The sequence below is a fragment of the Polyodon spathula genome, chromosome 13 (assembly GCF_017654505.1).
Source record: "Polyodon spathula isolate WHYD16114869_AA chromosome 13, ASM1765450v1, whole genome shotgun sequence".
Taxonomy (NCBI): Eukaryota; Metazoa; Chordata; class Actinopteri; order Acipenseriformes; family Polyodontidae; genus Polyodon; species Polyodon spathula.
Genome location: NC_054546.1, coordinates 36,612,560 through 36,629,130, shown reverse-complemented (window position 1 = coordinate 36,629,130; position 16,571 = coordinate 36,612,560). Strand labels below are relative to the sequence as shown.

Below are 16,571 nucleotides of genomic sequence, written 5' to 3'. Positions count from 1 at the left end.
GCTATGTAGATTATTATATATTTTTTAAAGACAACTCTTTATAACTGAAACTGGTTCTTCCTGGTAACTAATTGATTCAGTCATGTATAATAAGAGATAAGAAAAAAAAAAAAACCTTGGTTACTGTCCTGGCTGAGCCCATCCGTAAACATAAACATGGGAATATGGAAGTTATTAAATCAAAGTAATTAAAATAAAAGTCATGGTTTCATTCTAAATTGCCATCATAAAAATAACCCAAGTTACACAGTTGAATTATTTATAGTTTATCTCTCACTCTTACTCTGTCTCTCGTTCTTCTCCCTACCCACAGCTTCAAACCTCTCATTCTCTCTGTCTCTCATACTGTCTTACTCTTTCACTAACTTACTGCCCCTCTTTTTGCAGGCAGAAGAAGGCCAGGCCCTGCTGCAAGCGGAGCTAGACAGCCTGAGAAGCAAACTGAGTGCCGCCTCCAAGGAGGTAAGATTGGGCTGCGGGCTCTCTTTGAAACACTGCTGCCTCATTGCACCCTCACTGCACTCTGTTAAGTGGATCCTCAAGCACCCATCTCTTTTGGAACTTTTTTGTGATCATTGAATTAAAATAAACTTCAGACTTCTTCTACACATGGTTAGAATAACTTTCTCAGCACCTCCTTTAGGTATTTTCAAACAGGCTTGTCCAACTACACCACTCAGTGAAGTCCATGTGCAAAAATGGTGTTCATTTTGAGAACCTATTGTTTACACACTTCTACATTGAGTGATTGCTAATATTGTTCTTAAATAATAATTTTCCAATATCTTCACGCGCAAGAAGTCCTGATCTCTCATGCAAAACCACACATACATCCCGGTACTCACAAGAACACATTGTTACATGCTAACGCTTGCACACTTTCTTTCTCTCTCTCTCTCTCTCACACACACACACACACACACACACACACACACACACACACACACACACACACACACTCCTAAGTTGAATGATGGGTAATAACACATTTCAGTGAATATAAAATAGAATAAAAATCATAAACACGCAGGTGGCTGAGCTTTAATTTTGATGTCCTTGGAGAATTGGTGCGCTGTGCAGCAGAGGGAGTGAGTCACTCACAACAGTCAGCAGGCTCCCCAAAACCAGAATTGAATTCACTGAGTGTCTGTCAGCCTACCCACCCTGCGCTGTAGCAGAGTGAGCACAGCCCTTAATAAACCCTCAATAATGGGGGGGCGGGGGACTAGCGAGCCTCCATCATAACAGCGGTTTGAAAGTAAAACCAGCTCCCCATGCTCTAGCGGTTTATGGTAAAATAGAAAAATGTAGATTTTCATCACTAAATCATTTTTTTTGTGGGGCTGGGATATAAAATGTGTTCTAGGCCCTGTTATTAATAACTACTGTGTACGATTTATAACAAAAACACCACCATCCATTTCATTGGACACAAAGAAGGATAATATTCACTATAGGTGTGACTGTTTTATTCTTAAAAAAAAAAAAAAAGGGTGTTGTCGGTGTCTCTCTCATTTAAAAATACTGATAACTAAAAACTCAGTATAAACTATACTATACAGTGGTTTTTAATTTTGGTCCTCAAGTACCCCCAATGGCCCGTGTTTTAGTTTAAAAATTGATCTAAATAATATAAGCCAAGTGTTCAAAGCTTCTTGCTCGTGCCTTCATCAGTGTACATATATCTTTGCAATTAGTTCAGAAATGTGGTCACATTACTGTGTGAATTACGTATGGTACATATTATTAAAATATATTTATTATATTAAATATTAATCAAAAATTCCATATTTTCTAAATGGACAATTGTTATTTCAGAAGTGTTGCCTCAAACCAGAAAACTGAAGTTGTGAGGTTCATTTTATATGGTTCTTACCATATGACACTGACAGATTGTTTCTCTGACCAAATCAACTGGCAGCTGTATTATTTAATTGCATGTAATGCATGCATATGTGTGTGTTCAAGTGTGTGTTTATTAGTAAAATTGTAACCCTCCATTTTTTGTTCAGCATGTGGATGTGTGTGTGTGTTTAAATTCTTTTTAAAAATAGCTGTTTTTGGAGTGCGTTAAAATTAAATTCCTTCCTGTTGTTGTGAAAAGAGCCACACGTAAAAAATAATTGGATGCTGGGGGAGAACAAAGGGCTGCCTCCCCTTCCTTTCCCTGCGCATCCTGATGAGGCGTTAATACCAAGCAAGACGCATTGTTCTGCTGTCTGCAGCCATCCCCTGCCAGACACTCAGCACAGGATAAGTCACTTTTAATGTCTGATAATCAAGGTGAATTTTCAAAAAGCTGCCATTTTCAAATGATGGCGTATATATTATCTGGAGATGGGGAACTGGGATGGGAGGGGGAGCTCTGGGGATTTACTGGCCCTGCAGGCATGTGCAGTGAAAGAGAGACACCTAATGGTGGAAGGGGGTACTGCCCAATTGGTATTATTATGGGTTGGAAAGATTTCTTCTGGTTGTTGTTGGTTTATAGATAATACATTTGATTCAGGCTTGTACTGTATTGTTTATTTGTTTACTGCTTGGTCAGGTATTTGAATATTCTAAAATGTGTTGGTGGAAATTAGTTTCAAGGCAATAGTGACCACATTTTGTGTTTTCCACAGGCGATATAATTTATTCAGCAACATTGCAAATAATGGTGAAATAAACTAAATGTAATGCTTTTAGGTTTATACTAGATTTCGTTGGGTACAGCACAGACTTTGCCAGTACTGTAGTACAGCTTTGCATTGTTTAAATATGTTGTTGAATCCAACAGTAACAGGTTAATTCGAACGTTCAAATATTGTGAAAATCCATTTCTCGCCATACGCACTGTAACGGCTTTTGCATTCCAGATTCTTAGCAGTATATTTCTATGCAATTTCCAAGGTGATACATCAACCTAGATGTACAACCTTATTTTAAACAAATTACCCTGTTTTGCCTTTTTTTTTTTTTTTCTTCAAATTAATCAAAGCTCTCTACTGCTGTGTGAAATGTGAAGGGAAAATAAAACAAGTAATGAAACACACTCTAGTACGATAAACCTACACTAGACATACACCCGGATTCTGGTTTCCGGGTTCATTCACCACAGAAACGATTCAGTGTGCCCAGTGGGTTTAGAGAACACTTTACTCAACATTTTATTTCCTACAGCAACAAGATAAACACAGCCTTTAAAATTGCCCCCTTTAGTAAACAGCGCTGATAAATCTATGAATTTCAATCTGGTAATTTACAATTCTAGTTACATTAATATTGGCCAAAGTGAATTAGGCATTGCTAGTGATGTGTGTATGTGTGTGTGTGTAATGTTTAGAGACATAGCAATAATATGTTAATTTACTCAAAATAATGTCTTTTAATGATTTACACTACAGTGGTATGTATTGTTTTGTGTATATTTATTTGTAAAGGACAACATACAATTTCTAACCGAAGGTCCAATGGTTTAGCCAATGGCTAATTTCCATTGATAGTCCTATCGATTTTACACCTGCCACTATTACAATTGAATAGATTATGAGAATCAAAACATTATAAGCTTGTTATATTACATAAATACACCAGAAAACAGGCTTTTATCTGTGTTTCAAATTGATGATGCTATCAGATTTGAACGTGGTGAAAATATCTCAGTATTTCTGGATGGGGAAGGAGTAGTTGGCTCGTTGCGAATGGTGTGTTTTGAGATGACGTTATGCTTCGGGTGATGACAATAAGTTGATGGTTCTCTGTCCCTGTTCACTTGCTGTGCTGCAGATTTTGGGTACTCTTCAAATGTTCAACATAGAATACAAGAGGCTCCTATCAAGAGCAGGACAGGAATAGAAACGAATAACCAAAGGTTTATCCTCAGATGTCCTGCGCTGTGGCCAGATAAAGGAGCTTCACCTAAAAATAAACGCTGGAAAATGTACAAATCTACCATCAGGGACTTTGAGAATGTTATGCAGCCAGTCACGTTGTGTGGTTTCAGGACATTGGAATGTAATATAAACTGAGTCACTTTCTTAATGCAGCCTTTTGGCAGAGTGACAGAAAGCCCGGTTCCTTCCAAAATCCCCCTGGGACTTTGTCATGAAAACAATTAAGGATCACAGATTGCTCGTTAAACAGTTCCTTAAAACATAAATCCTTCCATTGCTCATGTGCTCCAGTACTTGAAACAGGTTGTTTGCTAAAGCCAGTCTGGTACCAGATCCTGTTCTGGAGCTTAGTAGTTTTTGTACCATTTTTGTCAATGGAAAATTACTGAAAAAAAACTGCCTTTTTGCAAAAGTTTAGTAAACCTCACTTTTAGGTTGGCTATGCTGGAATGAAGCTACGTAAAGAATTTACTATTTGAGATAGCAGATTTTTTCCACTACATCTATGATTTATTTATTTATTTATTTATTTTGAAATCAGTTTCAATAATATGCCCTATAAGAGACTGTTCTTTGGTTATGGCATCATGAACCGGGCACAGGGAATATATTGCTTCCATACCAAGACAGGAGAGGGTCCACTCACAGAAGCATATTTAAATCAAACTTATTCAGACAGAGATCTGTCTTTAAGTAATGCATCGTGGGGTAAGTGCATCGTATTGCAAAGAAAAAATGGTTAAGTCACACTATTTTGTATTCAATACTAATGCTGGAGCATTACATGGAACTGTAGATCACTGCAGACCTGTATAGAGGTCCAGGAAAGAGAACTGCACTCAAAACTGTAGACAGTAGGTATACAGTAACAGGCTTATTATTTATAACAGACGTCAGTAAATGCATAACATATGCAGCTGTGCATGTGACAAATTACGTTGGCTGCAAATACAAACATCGTTTTTGCTCCCAAGTATATTTCAGTTGTTAATATTGTAACATTTGTGTCCCTGCTCCAATGAATTCTTCTTACAATGTAAATGATACATTTTACCAGCTTGATCATGTTAGATTGTTTTTTTTTTTCAGCTTAGATCCTCAACAATCGGCATACTGTGGTGATGCAATATATAACCTCCATTGCTTACACTTTATCTCTTTAGATGCTGCTTGGTTTCAGCATGTTTTTTTTTTCCTCTTTGTATCCTTAAAATATTCCACACATCCCGCCGCAGTTCCGCATGACAGACACCCCTAATATAATCTGTGTGTCTGGATTCTAATTTATACCGTCAGGATAAAATAAATAGTCTGCAGTTAATTATGGGGAGCCAGATCCCAGCTTTGCCGGGTGATTTATGAAGTGCGCAAAGGCATTCTGCTACACATTTTTCTTAATTTATTTTTAATCTGTCTTTCAATTAATTTTCCTGGAATGATGTTAGAGGTGGGTGTTAATGAGACCTGGCCAGGAAAGTGTTTGTTTTTTTGTTGTGTTTTTTTTTGGGGGGGGGGGGGGGGGGGGGGTACAAGACCATGCACTACCCCCACCCCGACTCCTACTCCCACTGCTGTATTGTGTGTGTGTGTGTGTGTGTGTGTGTGTGTGTTTAACCAGTTTATACACTGCCTCAGGATGCTTCCACTTGCACATCCACACTGTTTCTGTGAACAAGCACACACGCAAAGATGGTATGTTGTATTGCTTTCTTTTTTGTTTCTAGTTAAATGGTGGGTAATGGTTTAGGAGAGCATGGTAGAATCTATGCCAAATAAAAATTTAAATCTCCTACAGTCTGCTCTAAAATGGTTTATTCCATGCTGATAATATGTAGGGGAAAAAAAAAAATAGTTCCTCAGCTTTCTTAACTTAGTAGCCTAGAAGTAAGTGAGCTTGGTTGATTAGTACCGCCTTCTTCAAGAACGCATTTGCTTAGAAATAAGACTGAGTTAATCTATCTAAACCCCTCTCTCTTATTCAAACACACACACACACACACACTGAACGCTTACACCCAAAATACCTTTACTTTAATGAATATTGTGTTCTGGCTGTAGAACACAATGCCCTTAACAGGTCCTGCAGGTCTTCAAATACATGTAAACATGTAGATACACTCCAAAAAGGATTGGGAAACCATGGTGTGGAGTGGGTTGGGTGGGGGTTGGAGGTGGGTGGTAGGGAGTGGGGGTGGTTGACTACTGCTTGTACATACATAAATCAAATACAACTTTAATTGATGGAGTAGGCAGTCTGAGGCCTCCAGTTGGCGATAGTAATTGGGTGCAACACCAAAGGCTAATCATTATATAAACTTACAACTCTTAACCTTTTGTTACAGAGTTATCTGTCCAGAACCACTCTTCTGTGTGTAGGTTAGAGTAATTTTATAGGGACCTGTGTATAGAAACCGCAGTGCATTAAACAGGGTATTCCTGATGTAAGAGGGGCACGCTGCTGGAGGTATCAGAAATAGGGATTCATTTGATTTTAGAAAGACATCTACAGCTATGATCTATACTCTGCCAGCACTGTTTGGAAATAGCCAAGACGTATATACAGGAAGGGCTGTTTATACACAGGGGATATCTTGGGTAGGTTCACGGAGACGATAGAATATAGTGTCTAGATAGTCTTTTATTGTTTTATTAAAAACAAATGCAAATTAAGGGAAGACTGGATTGGAAGGAAAAATGGCGGAGGCTGAGGAAGACGTCTGTGTGCTCTCTTTTATATATATATATATATACTTTTTTTTTTTGCACCATGTATTAACTATAGATAGCTCCCAACTTGAATTGCCTTTGCAGCCACTTATTCACCTCTGCTGTCTTCTCCTTCTCTCTCTCTCCCTGCTGTCTCTCTCACCTTCACAAATGAAAGAGTGAGAGCGAGCAAGAGAGAGAGAAGGGAAGCATAATTACTTATTTTAGTCGAGTGCGGCAGAATGCCTTTTGCCAAATGACTCTAATTCCAAATGGTTAACAAGATTTTTCTCTTTAATAGAGCCGAGTCCGTGTGACAGCAAATTGCTTTCCCATTTGCAGCCCTAATGGCTTTTCATCATTTTGTACTTCCAATAAGCAGTAAACTCGGAAATTAATATTGCACGCTGTTATGATGCAAATGGGAGCAGGGATAGTGGAGCAGTACCTTCATGCAGAAAGTCGTGATTAGATCAGTAATTGCTTCACTAGGATTTATTTATTTATTTATTTATTTATTTTTATGTATTTGTTTTAAATTCTGCTATGTGCTACTCTTTCATGTTACAACATTTTGTGCTTTAAGAGTAATAATTTGTGAGTTGTAAATAGCCAGAATTCCATTCTGTTCCTCATTGACACTGATTCTAGTGAGATCCGAGTTGCTGGGAAAGAAAGAGGCAGTGTGGTTAAGTGTTAAGACCTGACTGACTGGGAGAAAGGGAGGTACAGCACAGTGGTCAAGTGGTTAGACCTGAGGGTCTGGGAGGGAAGGCGGCAGTGTGGTATAATGTTTAAAGCCGTGGAACTCACAAGCATCATTGTGTAATGATCAGAGGTAGTTTGACCTGCTGTTTTTTTAACTGGTATTTTTACTTGGCCTGCAAAGTGGCACATAGCACAGGGCTGTATCAGTGGAGCTTGGCTGTGCTCTATTGTAAACAGCTCAGATTACGCACAGGCAGAGAGGCAGCATAGATTGGCAGACCGGGGGTGGGGGGGGCAGGTGATAATTTACTGGCATCCTGATTTAAACCCAGGTCTAGATACGTGTCATGAAAAGCTAATGAATTAGATTACTACAACAACTAGCCATGTACTGCATATATAATTTGCTATATATAATGTACAAACATGCTGAAGACTACATTTTAAGAAGTGATTTACTGCCTATTCGGTGTCTGAGGATTAATATGTTAAATTTCTAAAAATGCAAATGATTAGTAATAAATATGATAAATGGCTCCCCCTGCTCTTTGGACACCTTTTTGTCAAAAAGAACATAATGAAGAAAAAATATTACACACACAACTTCTATTTCCCTGCCTCAGATATACAAATAAAACACAGCAGCAGTTGAGACATTGTTATTCTGAACTCGGACAAAAAATTCTAATAAATTCAATTGAATAGACGACAATTTCTCGCAGCTATTGAGGTTAAGCGTCCTTTGGTCTACAGAGTGTTAGCCTTACTTTATGCAGTGGGTTGGGTCACATGACTGCATACAATCTGCTTCTCTCTCCAAGTCTCCATGGCAACCGTTGATTTCTTTTACAGTACATTCCCATTTCACCTGCCACTTTAGTAATTGGCTTGGAATTTTCAAGCATATAAAAAAAGAAGAGAAAGAAAGAAAGAGAAAAACGTATTTATGAACTGAGCACAGTGTGAAATGATAGAAGAGCAGTTGTGCTGGAAAATTAAAATGGGGTCGCGAATAACCAGTTAAAAATATTTAGATTTTAATGAGTGAGAATCGAATGTTATTATCTTTATTATCTTTATTGTGCTGTTTGTATTTATGTTATTGTGATTTTTTTTTCTCTTAAATTTTGTGAACTGTGGTTCCTAGATAAAGTGTACGCATGTGTTGCCTGGTGTAATGAGCAGGCCTTCTCACCAGTGGTACCCTAAACGCTGTCAATTTACAAAGAATGACAAACAACTTGGGGTAGGACCATTCTTGTCCATTAACCCCACTTAGTTACCTTGTTTACTAACTATACTGGAATCCCTGAATAGATAGTCTTTCCTGTTTTTGAATTATTAATTTAACATTCGTGCATGCAAAGACATCCTAGCGTGCATTTGGATGGATATTCGTTTGGCAACTATTCAGAATCCAGTTTGAATGCAAAAATAAAATGAACCTTGAGTAAAGCTGAAGAATTTGGACTTGGGCAGCTTTCCAGCTGCATGCTCAGGTTGTCACTCGTTTGGTCAAGGTTTGTTAAATCAAATTTGAAATTAAAGTGCTTAGTGTTTTATTTTTTAATTTTTTTTTTTTTTTTTAAAAGGCATGTATGTTACTCCAGCTTTAAATTAAAACCCATGAAAGCAGATGTAACGAATATAAACCTGCTTGCCCCAATACCCCTATCAATAGTAAGGGGGAACCTGATATGTTGCTGCACTTTTTATTTTTTTTTATATATAGTACCTTTCATAGTGGATCACCATCACAAAGCACTTTACAAGGTAGACTATGGTATGTGAATTATGCTTCAGCTGCAGAGTCACTTACAACAACGTTTCACCAGAAAGACGGAGCACAAGGAGATTAAGTGGTTGAGCTGGGATTTGAACCGGGTACCTCTGTTTTATCCCAGTCATTAAAGCACCCTTGCCATACAGGGCTAGGTTTGAGTGGGGCTGCAGGAAAGCCAAGCTGACAGTAGGCACGTTAAATAAATCGCAGCTGCTTTCGCTCCTGAACAATGTCTCAGCATGAAACAGCAGGGCCCACACTGGGCAGTGCAGCTTTGGGAAGGCTCCTGGTTAAGTGGGCCTTCCTTGGTCCTTTATTTGCGAAGAACAGGCTTTTAAGGACCTGCTGTAGAGTTAGTAAGACCCAACCCAGACCAGTTTTAGCCTGTGAAGTTTAAAACAGAGATCTCTTCAAGCTACAGGGACATGGCCAAGGCTATATTGCTGTTATTATTCACTACTATATAGAAACTAACATATACTAATAGAAACAAAATATAACTATTTATATTATTAAATAACCATGTTATTTGTATGGGGAATATATTTAAAAATCACTGCTGATGTGGCCTTCTCTTACTTTTCAAAAGAGTCTTTTTTTTTTTTTTTTTTGCCACACCACATGGCATTCTATGCCTCGCAGCTACATTTATCAGGCATAAAAACAAACAATGTTCACCACATTGAAAAATATTATTCAGACCATATCTTATTTAAATAAGTCACTCATATCACACAATAAATACCAAAAAAAAAGTTATAAAGTACATAAATTCTTAAGTTATGTATACTCTTACATTTTTTTGAAGTCAGAAGAGTAACTTCATCGGTCATTGCCAGTAACCTGGCCTTTATATATATATATATATATATATATATATATATATATATATATATATATATATATATATATATATATATATATATATATATATCCTTTTATGAAGAAAACTGAAATTTAAACGTTTGATATTTGTTTGTATTCTATTTGAAATAAAGAACCCTATTACCTTTGAATATAATGTACAGTACTGTGCTGTAATGTAAACCTTATAGATAGGGGGGTGCAGAAGAGCATTGCACATTCATTAAAAAAAAAAAAAACTTTGTGTCAAAACAGCAACACGATGTAGAAAAAATATTCAGCATTATGGCTGCTAATAACAAACTTTTTTTTAAAAAGCCTTAACATTGTGAAAATGTCATAATCTATGCATACATAATTCAGACTTTGCTTATGGGATCGTGTCGTAATCGCAGATTTTTTTTTGTTTATCTTGCCCAGAGGACACCTGTATTTTCAAAGTAATGACTACTTAGAGGCTGTGGCATACCAGAGTGCCCCGTGACTCGATAATCAGGAACCACTGTCCCAGCACAAGAACAAGACAAAAAAAAAAAAAAAAAGACATAGCTTGTCTCTCCTTGACAAACGCTCGTCGCAAAATTAAAAGAACAAACCAAAAAAATAAAAAATAAAACACCTGCCCTGTTAATTGCAAGGGTTACAAAGAACCTTACAGATGTTTTTCATGCTTCCTGCTGTTGATGAGTTTTGTGATGTTGTAGTTGTACTGTTATGATCGTTGTGTTAGCTACACCTCGTGTATGTGCACTCAAAAATACATTTAAAAAACCCTAATGTGCTCAGTTGCAGATCTGCAAAGCTGCCTGTTGTTTATACAGCGTGATGAGTCTAACTTTTGACAAGGATTAAAAATGACTTAAAATAACAAGGAAAAAAAAAAAAACTCCCTGACATGTCAAGACTTTAAAGAAATAGGCTTAGTGATTAGATGTCTTGTCTAGTTCCCTGCCCTCGATAATGGATTTTGATCAGTAGCTACAAAAAAAAAAAAAAGTGCTTTCATATTGCAGTTCGCTATTTGTATAGAACTGCTGTTTTAATATTTAACACAGTCTTATTACAGAAAATAAGTAGGGCCTCATGGAGCCCAGAAATAACTTGAGTCTGTTTTAAAAACTGTCTTTTTTGAGGGGGGGATTACTTGATTTCACGCAGCCCAGTTAAAAAAATAACATTGGTTACAAAGTATGGAACAGAAGGATATTAGAATGAAATGACTTAATTTCCATACTCAATTCTCCAAAATATACAGCGCTGATAGGACTTCGGATTGAAAAATATTATCATTAAGGTAACGTGGTTTCAAGCAGGTGTGGGCATAACTCAAGTCTAGGCACCAGATCAGCAGTGTAAGCCCATTCACACGCACTCCTTATTGCTACCGTGACCTTTTCTTTGCTTAATTGTGCAATAATGCCCAACGGGGCTGGCATTATCAAACATTACTGACCAGTCTAAAAACCTGAAGCCTTATCCACTTGTCCATTAAACGTACAGTAGGCTCTTCCACCAACAGTGTCTAGCTGTGTGCATGACTAGCCGCCATGTCTCTTACCCCCCCTTGGGCCCCCAGCCTAAACGTTCAGAATAGATCTTTATTTACAGCACAGAACTCGGAAACAGCTGGTCAATCCATTTAGCCTTAGGCTACTGATTTGTTCGTATTTACTACAACACCAGAATGAAAAGCCAGGGTATTTTTCCTCTCTCTTTCCTATTGATCCAACGCTTAGAAAATCTGCTCTGCTGTCTAAACACTATTGATTCCTCTTCTCCACTGTGAGTTCCCACAGAAGTGTATAAAGGGACTGGATGAATTGAAATTTCATTTCCGACAACCTGTTCCTGTTATTTTTACCCTTTTTTGATGGGGGGAAAAAAACATGCGCTGGAGGGCTGCCACTCGATTCTGCTCAATAGCAGCCTGCCGGTGAAATCGCGAGACTCACTGTTCTGGAGCTAAGCATCATAGAAACCCTTTCTATTGGCTGAGCGGCTCTAGCTAACCAAGACTGAGGAACTGTCTTTATGAAACACCTCCTATTTTCTATATTACTACTATTATTATTATTATTATTATTATTATTATTATTATTATTATTATTATTATTATTATTAGTAGTTAGTAGTAGTAGTAGTAGTAGTAGTAATTATTCCTTATTACTTCTTTAAAATGTTCAAAATTGCAAATGTAACTATTCTTGAATACAGTCACTTCCTATTTTTACTATGCTTCCTATTCACAAGACAGAATATCAGTATATATTATCAATGATAACAGGTGACTTTGTCATGCATTATTCAGAGAATCCTTTTTTAAAAGCTTGGGGTCACCAACAACTATAAACTAAAAAAACCCTAACCCCTGGCGTTTGTATCGTTCTCATAATGGACTCCCAAGCCAACTGTTTTTCCATATATTATCTTGTAAGGGGATATGTACAGTTGAACCTGTCTCTTGTGAAATTGGATTGCTGGTTTAGTGAGAAGACAACTCAACTCCCAGTGTCTGCGCAGCGAATTGGGTTCACTGTCTCAATAGTGGGAGAAACTTGTTTTTTTGTCTTTAAAATTTCGATAATATGATAATGGGTCAGATCTTACTCCCTCCACAAGGCAAATTGCACCATTTTTGTGAAAGATGAATACAAGTCAAGGATCTTTAATCCAGATTGTTGTCAGGGGATTTCCGATTTCTCTCTGTAATCCTCTCTTTGAGCTGTTTTTTTAATTTTGTAAGTATTGGAACACTTCTCCACCCAGGCCTCAGAGAAGAACTCCCAGCTCCAGCAGCTACAGAGTGTCTATGAAGAGCTGTGGGGGCAAGCAAGCCAGAACCAGCAAGAGGTGACTGTGCTGAAGAGCCAGCTAGACCAGCAGCATGAGGAATTGCACAGCGCCACCCTCAAGGTACAGTCCACAACTACAATCACAATAAAAACTTTTCTAATGCTGTAGGTTCTAATAGTGATTTGTAAACTTTCTGAACTATGATATACCATAGCCAGTACAAAACCAGCTATTTCTATCAAGATCAGTGAAAAACAACCTAAAGCAGTTCACAGTTTGACTGTCCACAATCCGACCCTGCAATTGTCAGATCCACTTAGAATTTCTGGGTAAATACAATATAAAAAGCCAATGCAGCTTGTAAAATACCCAATATGGGTAAACACAAGGATGTTGACAGAAGACCTCTTCCTTTAGTTAATACCTATACTCTGTATATTTATTTATAAACGGCAAAGAAAGAGCTGCTTCTGCAGAATTTCATGAGAATGCAGAAACATTTATTTTTCTGCCTTATTACAATTTTATAGACCAACCCCCCCCCACATCAAAAACACAGACATAACTCTATTGCAGTCCCTGTAAACCACTCAATCTGAATTGCTTATCAGCCCCTGTACGGGGTGCAATAAACAGCATTAAGACAAATTGCAGCACAGTTTGACAGAAATTGGGAAATGACATTCAGAAAATGTTGCTGGGGTGAAATTGTAATATATTATAAATCAGCGTCTGAGTCTCCTGGGCAGAAAGGGAGGTATCTGAAATGAGAGTCTACCATTTCTAGTAGAGCTCTATCTTTACATCATAGCAATCAATGAGGCCTGGCTGCAAGAGATGTGTGGCATAATGGTTAGATCTGAGGGAGTGGGGCAGAGTTTGGGAATCCCTATAACATTTATAAAAAATGATTTGAATGAAATACAATTGAAGTTGTGTTTGCTTAGGTCTATTCCATGCAGAATAAAAATGTGGTTAGCAGTTGATGTTTGCCTTCATGAAAAAGCTTAGAATTAGCCACACTCACTCATTTTAAAGTCGAAAAACTGACTGCTGACCTGTAACAGTACTGTTTAGACCTTGAATCCCTAACCATGGTGTGTGTGTGTGTGTGTGTGTGTGTGTGTGTGTGTGTTTGTGTGTGTGTGTGTAGTGTATGCAGCATGAGCAAGCAGTGACAGAGCTGCGGGAGGAGAGACGGAGACTGGAACAGCTGTGTGGAGAGCTGGAGGGGGAGGCTGGGCAACTGCAGGCACAGCTGGAAAGAGAGAGCCAGGCTGTGGAGAGAGAGAAAGAGGAGCTACACAAGGAGGTGAGTCACTGGAGTGGGTACTCAGAAATCTTGTCCTTTAATGTTCAACCCTTCATGAGCATTAGTGTCCATATTCAACCCCTTCTCTGACAGTGGTGAAGTTGAATTGTTCATTATAGATCAGTCTTGGAAGAATATCTGTGATTTGATATCTCTGATGGTCTCTGGTTTTGGTGTATACTGTATGAGCCTGATGATTTTGTGTTTTGTTTTTACTGCAGTTAAAGCAGAGAGGAGAAGTGATTGAGAAGCTGACGAAAGAACAGAAGAGCTTGCAGGACAAAGTTAAGGCTTCCGAACACAGGGTGTTTGTCAAGCTCCTATTGATTTAGTGCTGTGTGCTGTTTGAAAGCTGTCCCTGCAGATCTCTTGCTTTTGTTGAGCCATTATTTTAGGCAGCAGTGGCAGGATGCCTACCCCCCCTAGGGGATTTTATCTGAAAACAGTTCAGGAAAGTAGGAGGGTCTGTATTACAGGGGTTGATAGGGGAGGGAAATGTAACAGCTAATATTTGGAACTCTTACCAGCTTGTAAAAATAAGTGCTCGTTTGGTCCACCTGGTAGAATCCTTGCTTTGGTGCTCGAGGGTCATGCATTTAAATCTTTCTTACAAGTATTGGACCTCTTACAGATGACTAAACATGTTTCAGTGAATTGAGTAACCCCTGCGTTATTTCCATTTATTGGCAAAATTCATCAAATCTTCCACAGTTCTATATATGTAACTTAAATTAATTTTTGCCTATGTTTCTTTGAGTGTATGACATCACAGAAAATGACTCGTAAAGTGCATTGTATTTTCTTAACGGCTGTTTTTGCTCTATTTGCAGTTGGAAATAAGTGCTGGGAGGGTGAAGTTACTACAGAGGCAGCTGGACTCAGCTGGCCGGGCCCGAGAGGAGGAGAGCAGCGAGAGGGACTGGGAGCTGTGGGAGTTGAAGGAGCGACAAAGGGAGGCCGACCAGGAGTTAGTCCTCCGAGACGAGGCCCTGGGAGAGCTGCGGGCTGAGCTAGCAGAGACCCAGCGCGCTCGGGACACTGCAGAGAGGAGAGCACGGCTTCAGGAGGACACAGCCAGGAGCTTGGCGGCTGAGAGCAAGAGCCTGCAGGACAAACTGGGAGAGCTACAGGCCAAGGTGACTCACCACATCCAACATAGACCTGCCCAGAGACCTTCCCACAGACTAAAGAACCAGAATTCCAATTGTGCCTCAAACCTGCTTGGCCAAAAGGTTATTGATTGGTCATTAGACAGTATGGACCATTAATGTGACCAAGAAGTTAGGCAAGGTAGACTAACTTAATAAAAAAAAAAATGCATTGTCAATCCCTTGGTTGGTCTCAAATGTTATGACTTTAAATCGTCATACTTCTTCACAGTTTGATTTTAATACAATATTTTGAAATAGTAGGAGTAAGAGGATTTCACCTTAGGGAACCTTTTTAACTTATATGGTCCTTCTCATGACAAAAGGCCTCCATGACTGGATTCTAATTACATAAGTTATAGAGGGCTGTATATGGTTAGTTAATAAGCAAGAAAATAGTCCAAGAAAGATGGTAACTCTGTAAATAGTTAAGTAGTTTAAGTTTAATAAAGAATGCTATCTCTGTACATTCCTCCCTCCATGCTCTTGATCCCTGTTCCCTTAGCTGTCTCAGAGAGAGGAGAGTCTGACTGCCTCAGGTCTGGAGGCAAGCTCACTGAGAGGGAGGCTGCAAACTCAGCTTCATGAGACAGAGGCTCTCCGGGTTCAACTGCACAGCTCCCAGGATGCATTGCAGCACGTTACCAAGGAGCTGAGAGAGGTAGATGAGCAGGTAGACACTGTCACGCCAACCACAGCGGCATCTAATGTGGAGTAACAGAATTTTGTAATGCTTATTTTTTTAGATACATTTTTCTTACTTGTACTGTACAAGCTTCTTTGAGAAGGGTGCATGTGACCATGACCTCTGACCCTATGTGACTGTCACATGGCAGCAATATGGCAAACACAAAACTCTTTGAGGTACATTATTGCCTTTACAATTTGTAAACAAAATTCTGTCTGTCAGTGTTATGGGTATCCTATAATAAAACATATCTATCCAGCAGCTAGGTAACAAAGCCACTGTCAGTGTGCTTGAACTTGGCCAATGAGGTACAGAACTGTATTCTACGATTTTGATTCTGGGTATTGGTATAATTACCGGTATTAATTTCAGTTTTTTATTTTGTAGATTTCTCAGAGAGAAGAGAAGATAGAAGAAATGCAGAGCGATCTGACTCAGCTTCAGCAGCAGTATTCTAACTGCTACAACCAGGCAAGTTCGCGTCTCAGGACAAACCATACCAAAAGTATTTTGACTGAAAATACAAAAATACTGTATAACAGCGAAATATTCTGTAAATGAAAATGAATCCTTGACGCACCACGCAACAGCGAACTTAAAATTCCACTTCAAGTTGTTGTTTTTTTTTTTTTTTTTTTTCAAGTTTTGTCCCCTTGGGAAAGCTCAAGTTCCATTTCAGCACTGAAGAAGGAAG

At 38.5% G+C, this 16,571-nt stretch overlaps 1 protein-coding gene across 1 annotated transcript in view; it reads left to right on the top strand.

The window, feature by feature from the left end:
* LOC121325319 (putative leucine-rich repeat-containing protein DDB_G0290503) overlaps positions 1-16,571 on the top strand; it is a 142,430-nt gene that overhangs the window by 87,835 nt on the left and 38,024 nt on the right. Inside the window, exons 15-21 of the mRNA XM_041267748.1 lie at positions 388-462; positions 12,703-12,849; positions 13,883-14,041; positions 14,263-14,346; positions 14,872-15,177; positions 15,695-15,862; positions 16,265-16,348. Of these exons, the coding sequence (XP_041123682.1) occupies positions 388-462; positions 12,703-12,849; positions 13,883-14,041; positions 14,263-14,346; positions 14,872-15,177; positions 15,695-15,862; positions 16,265-16,348 (1,023 nt within the window). The remainder of the gene's footprint in view (positions 1-387; positions 463-12,702; positions 12,850-13,882; positions 14,042-14,262; positions 14,347-14,871; positions 15,178-15,694; positions 15,863-16,264; positions 16,349-16,571) is intronic.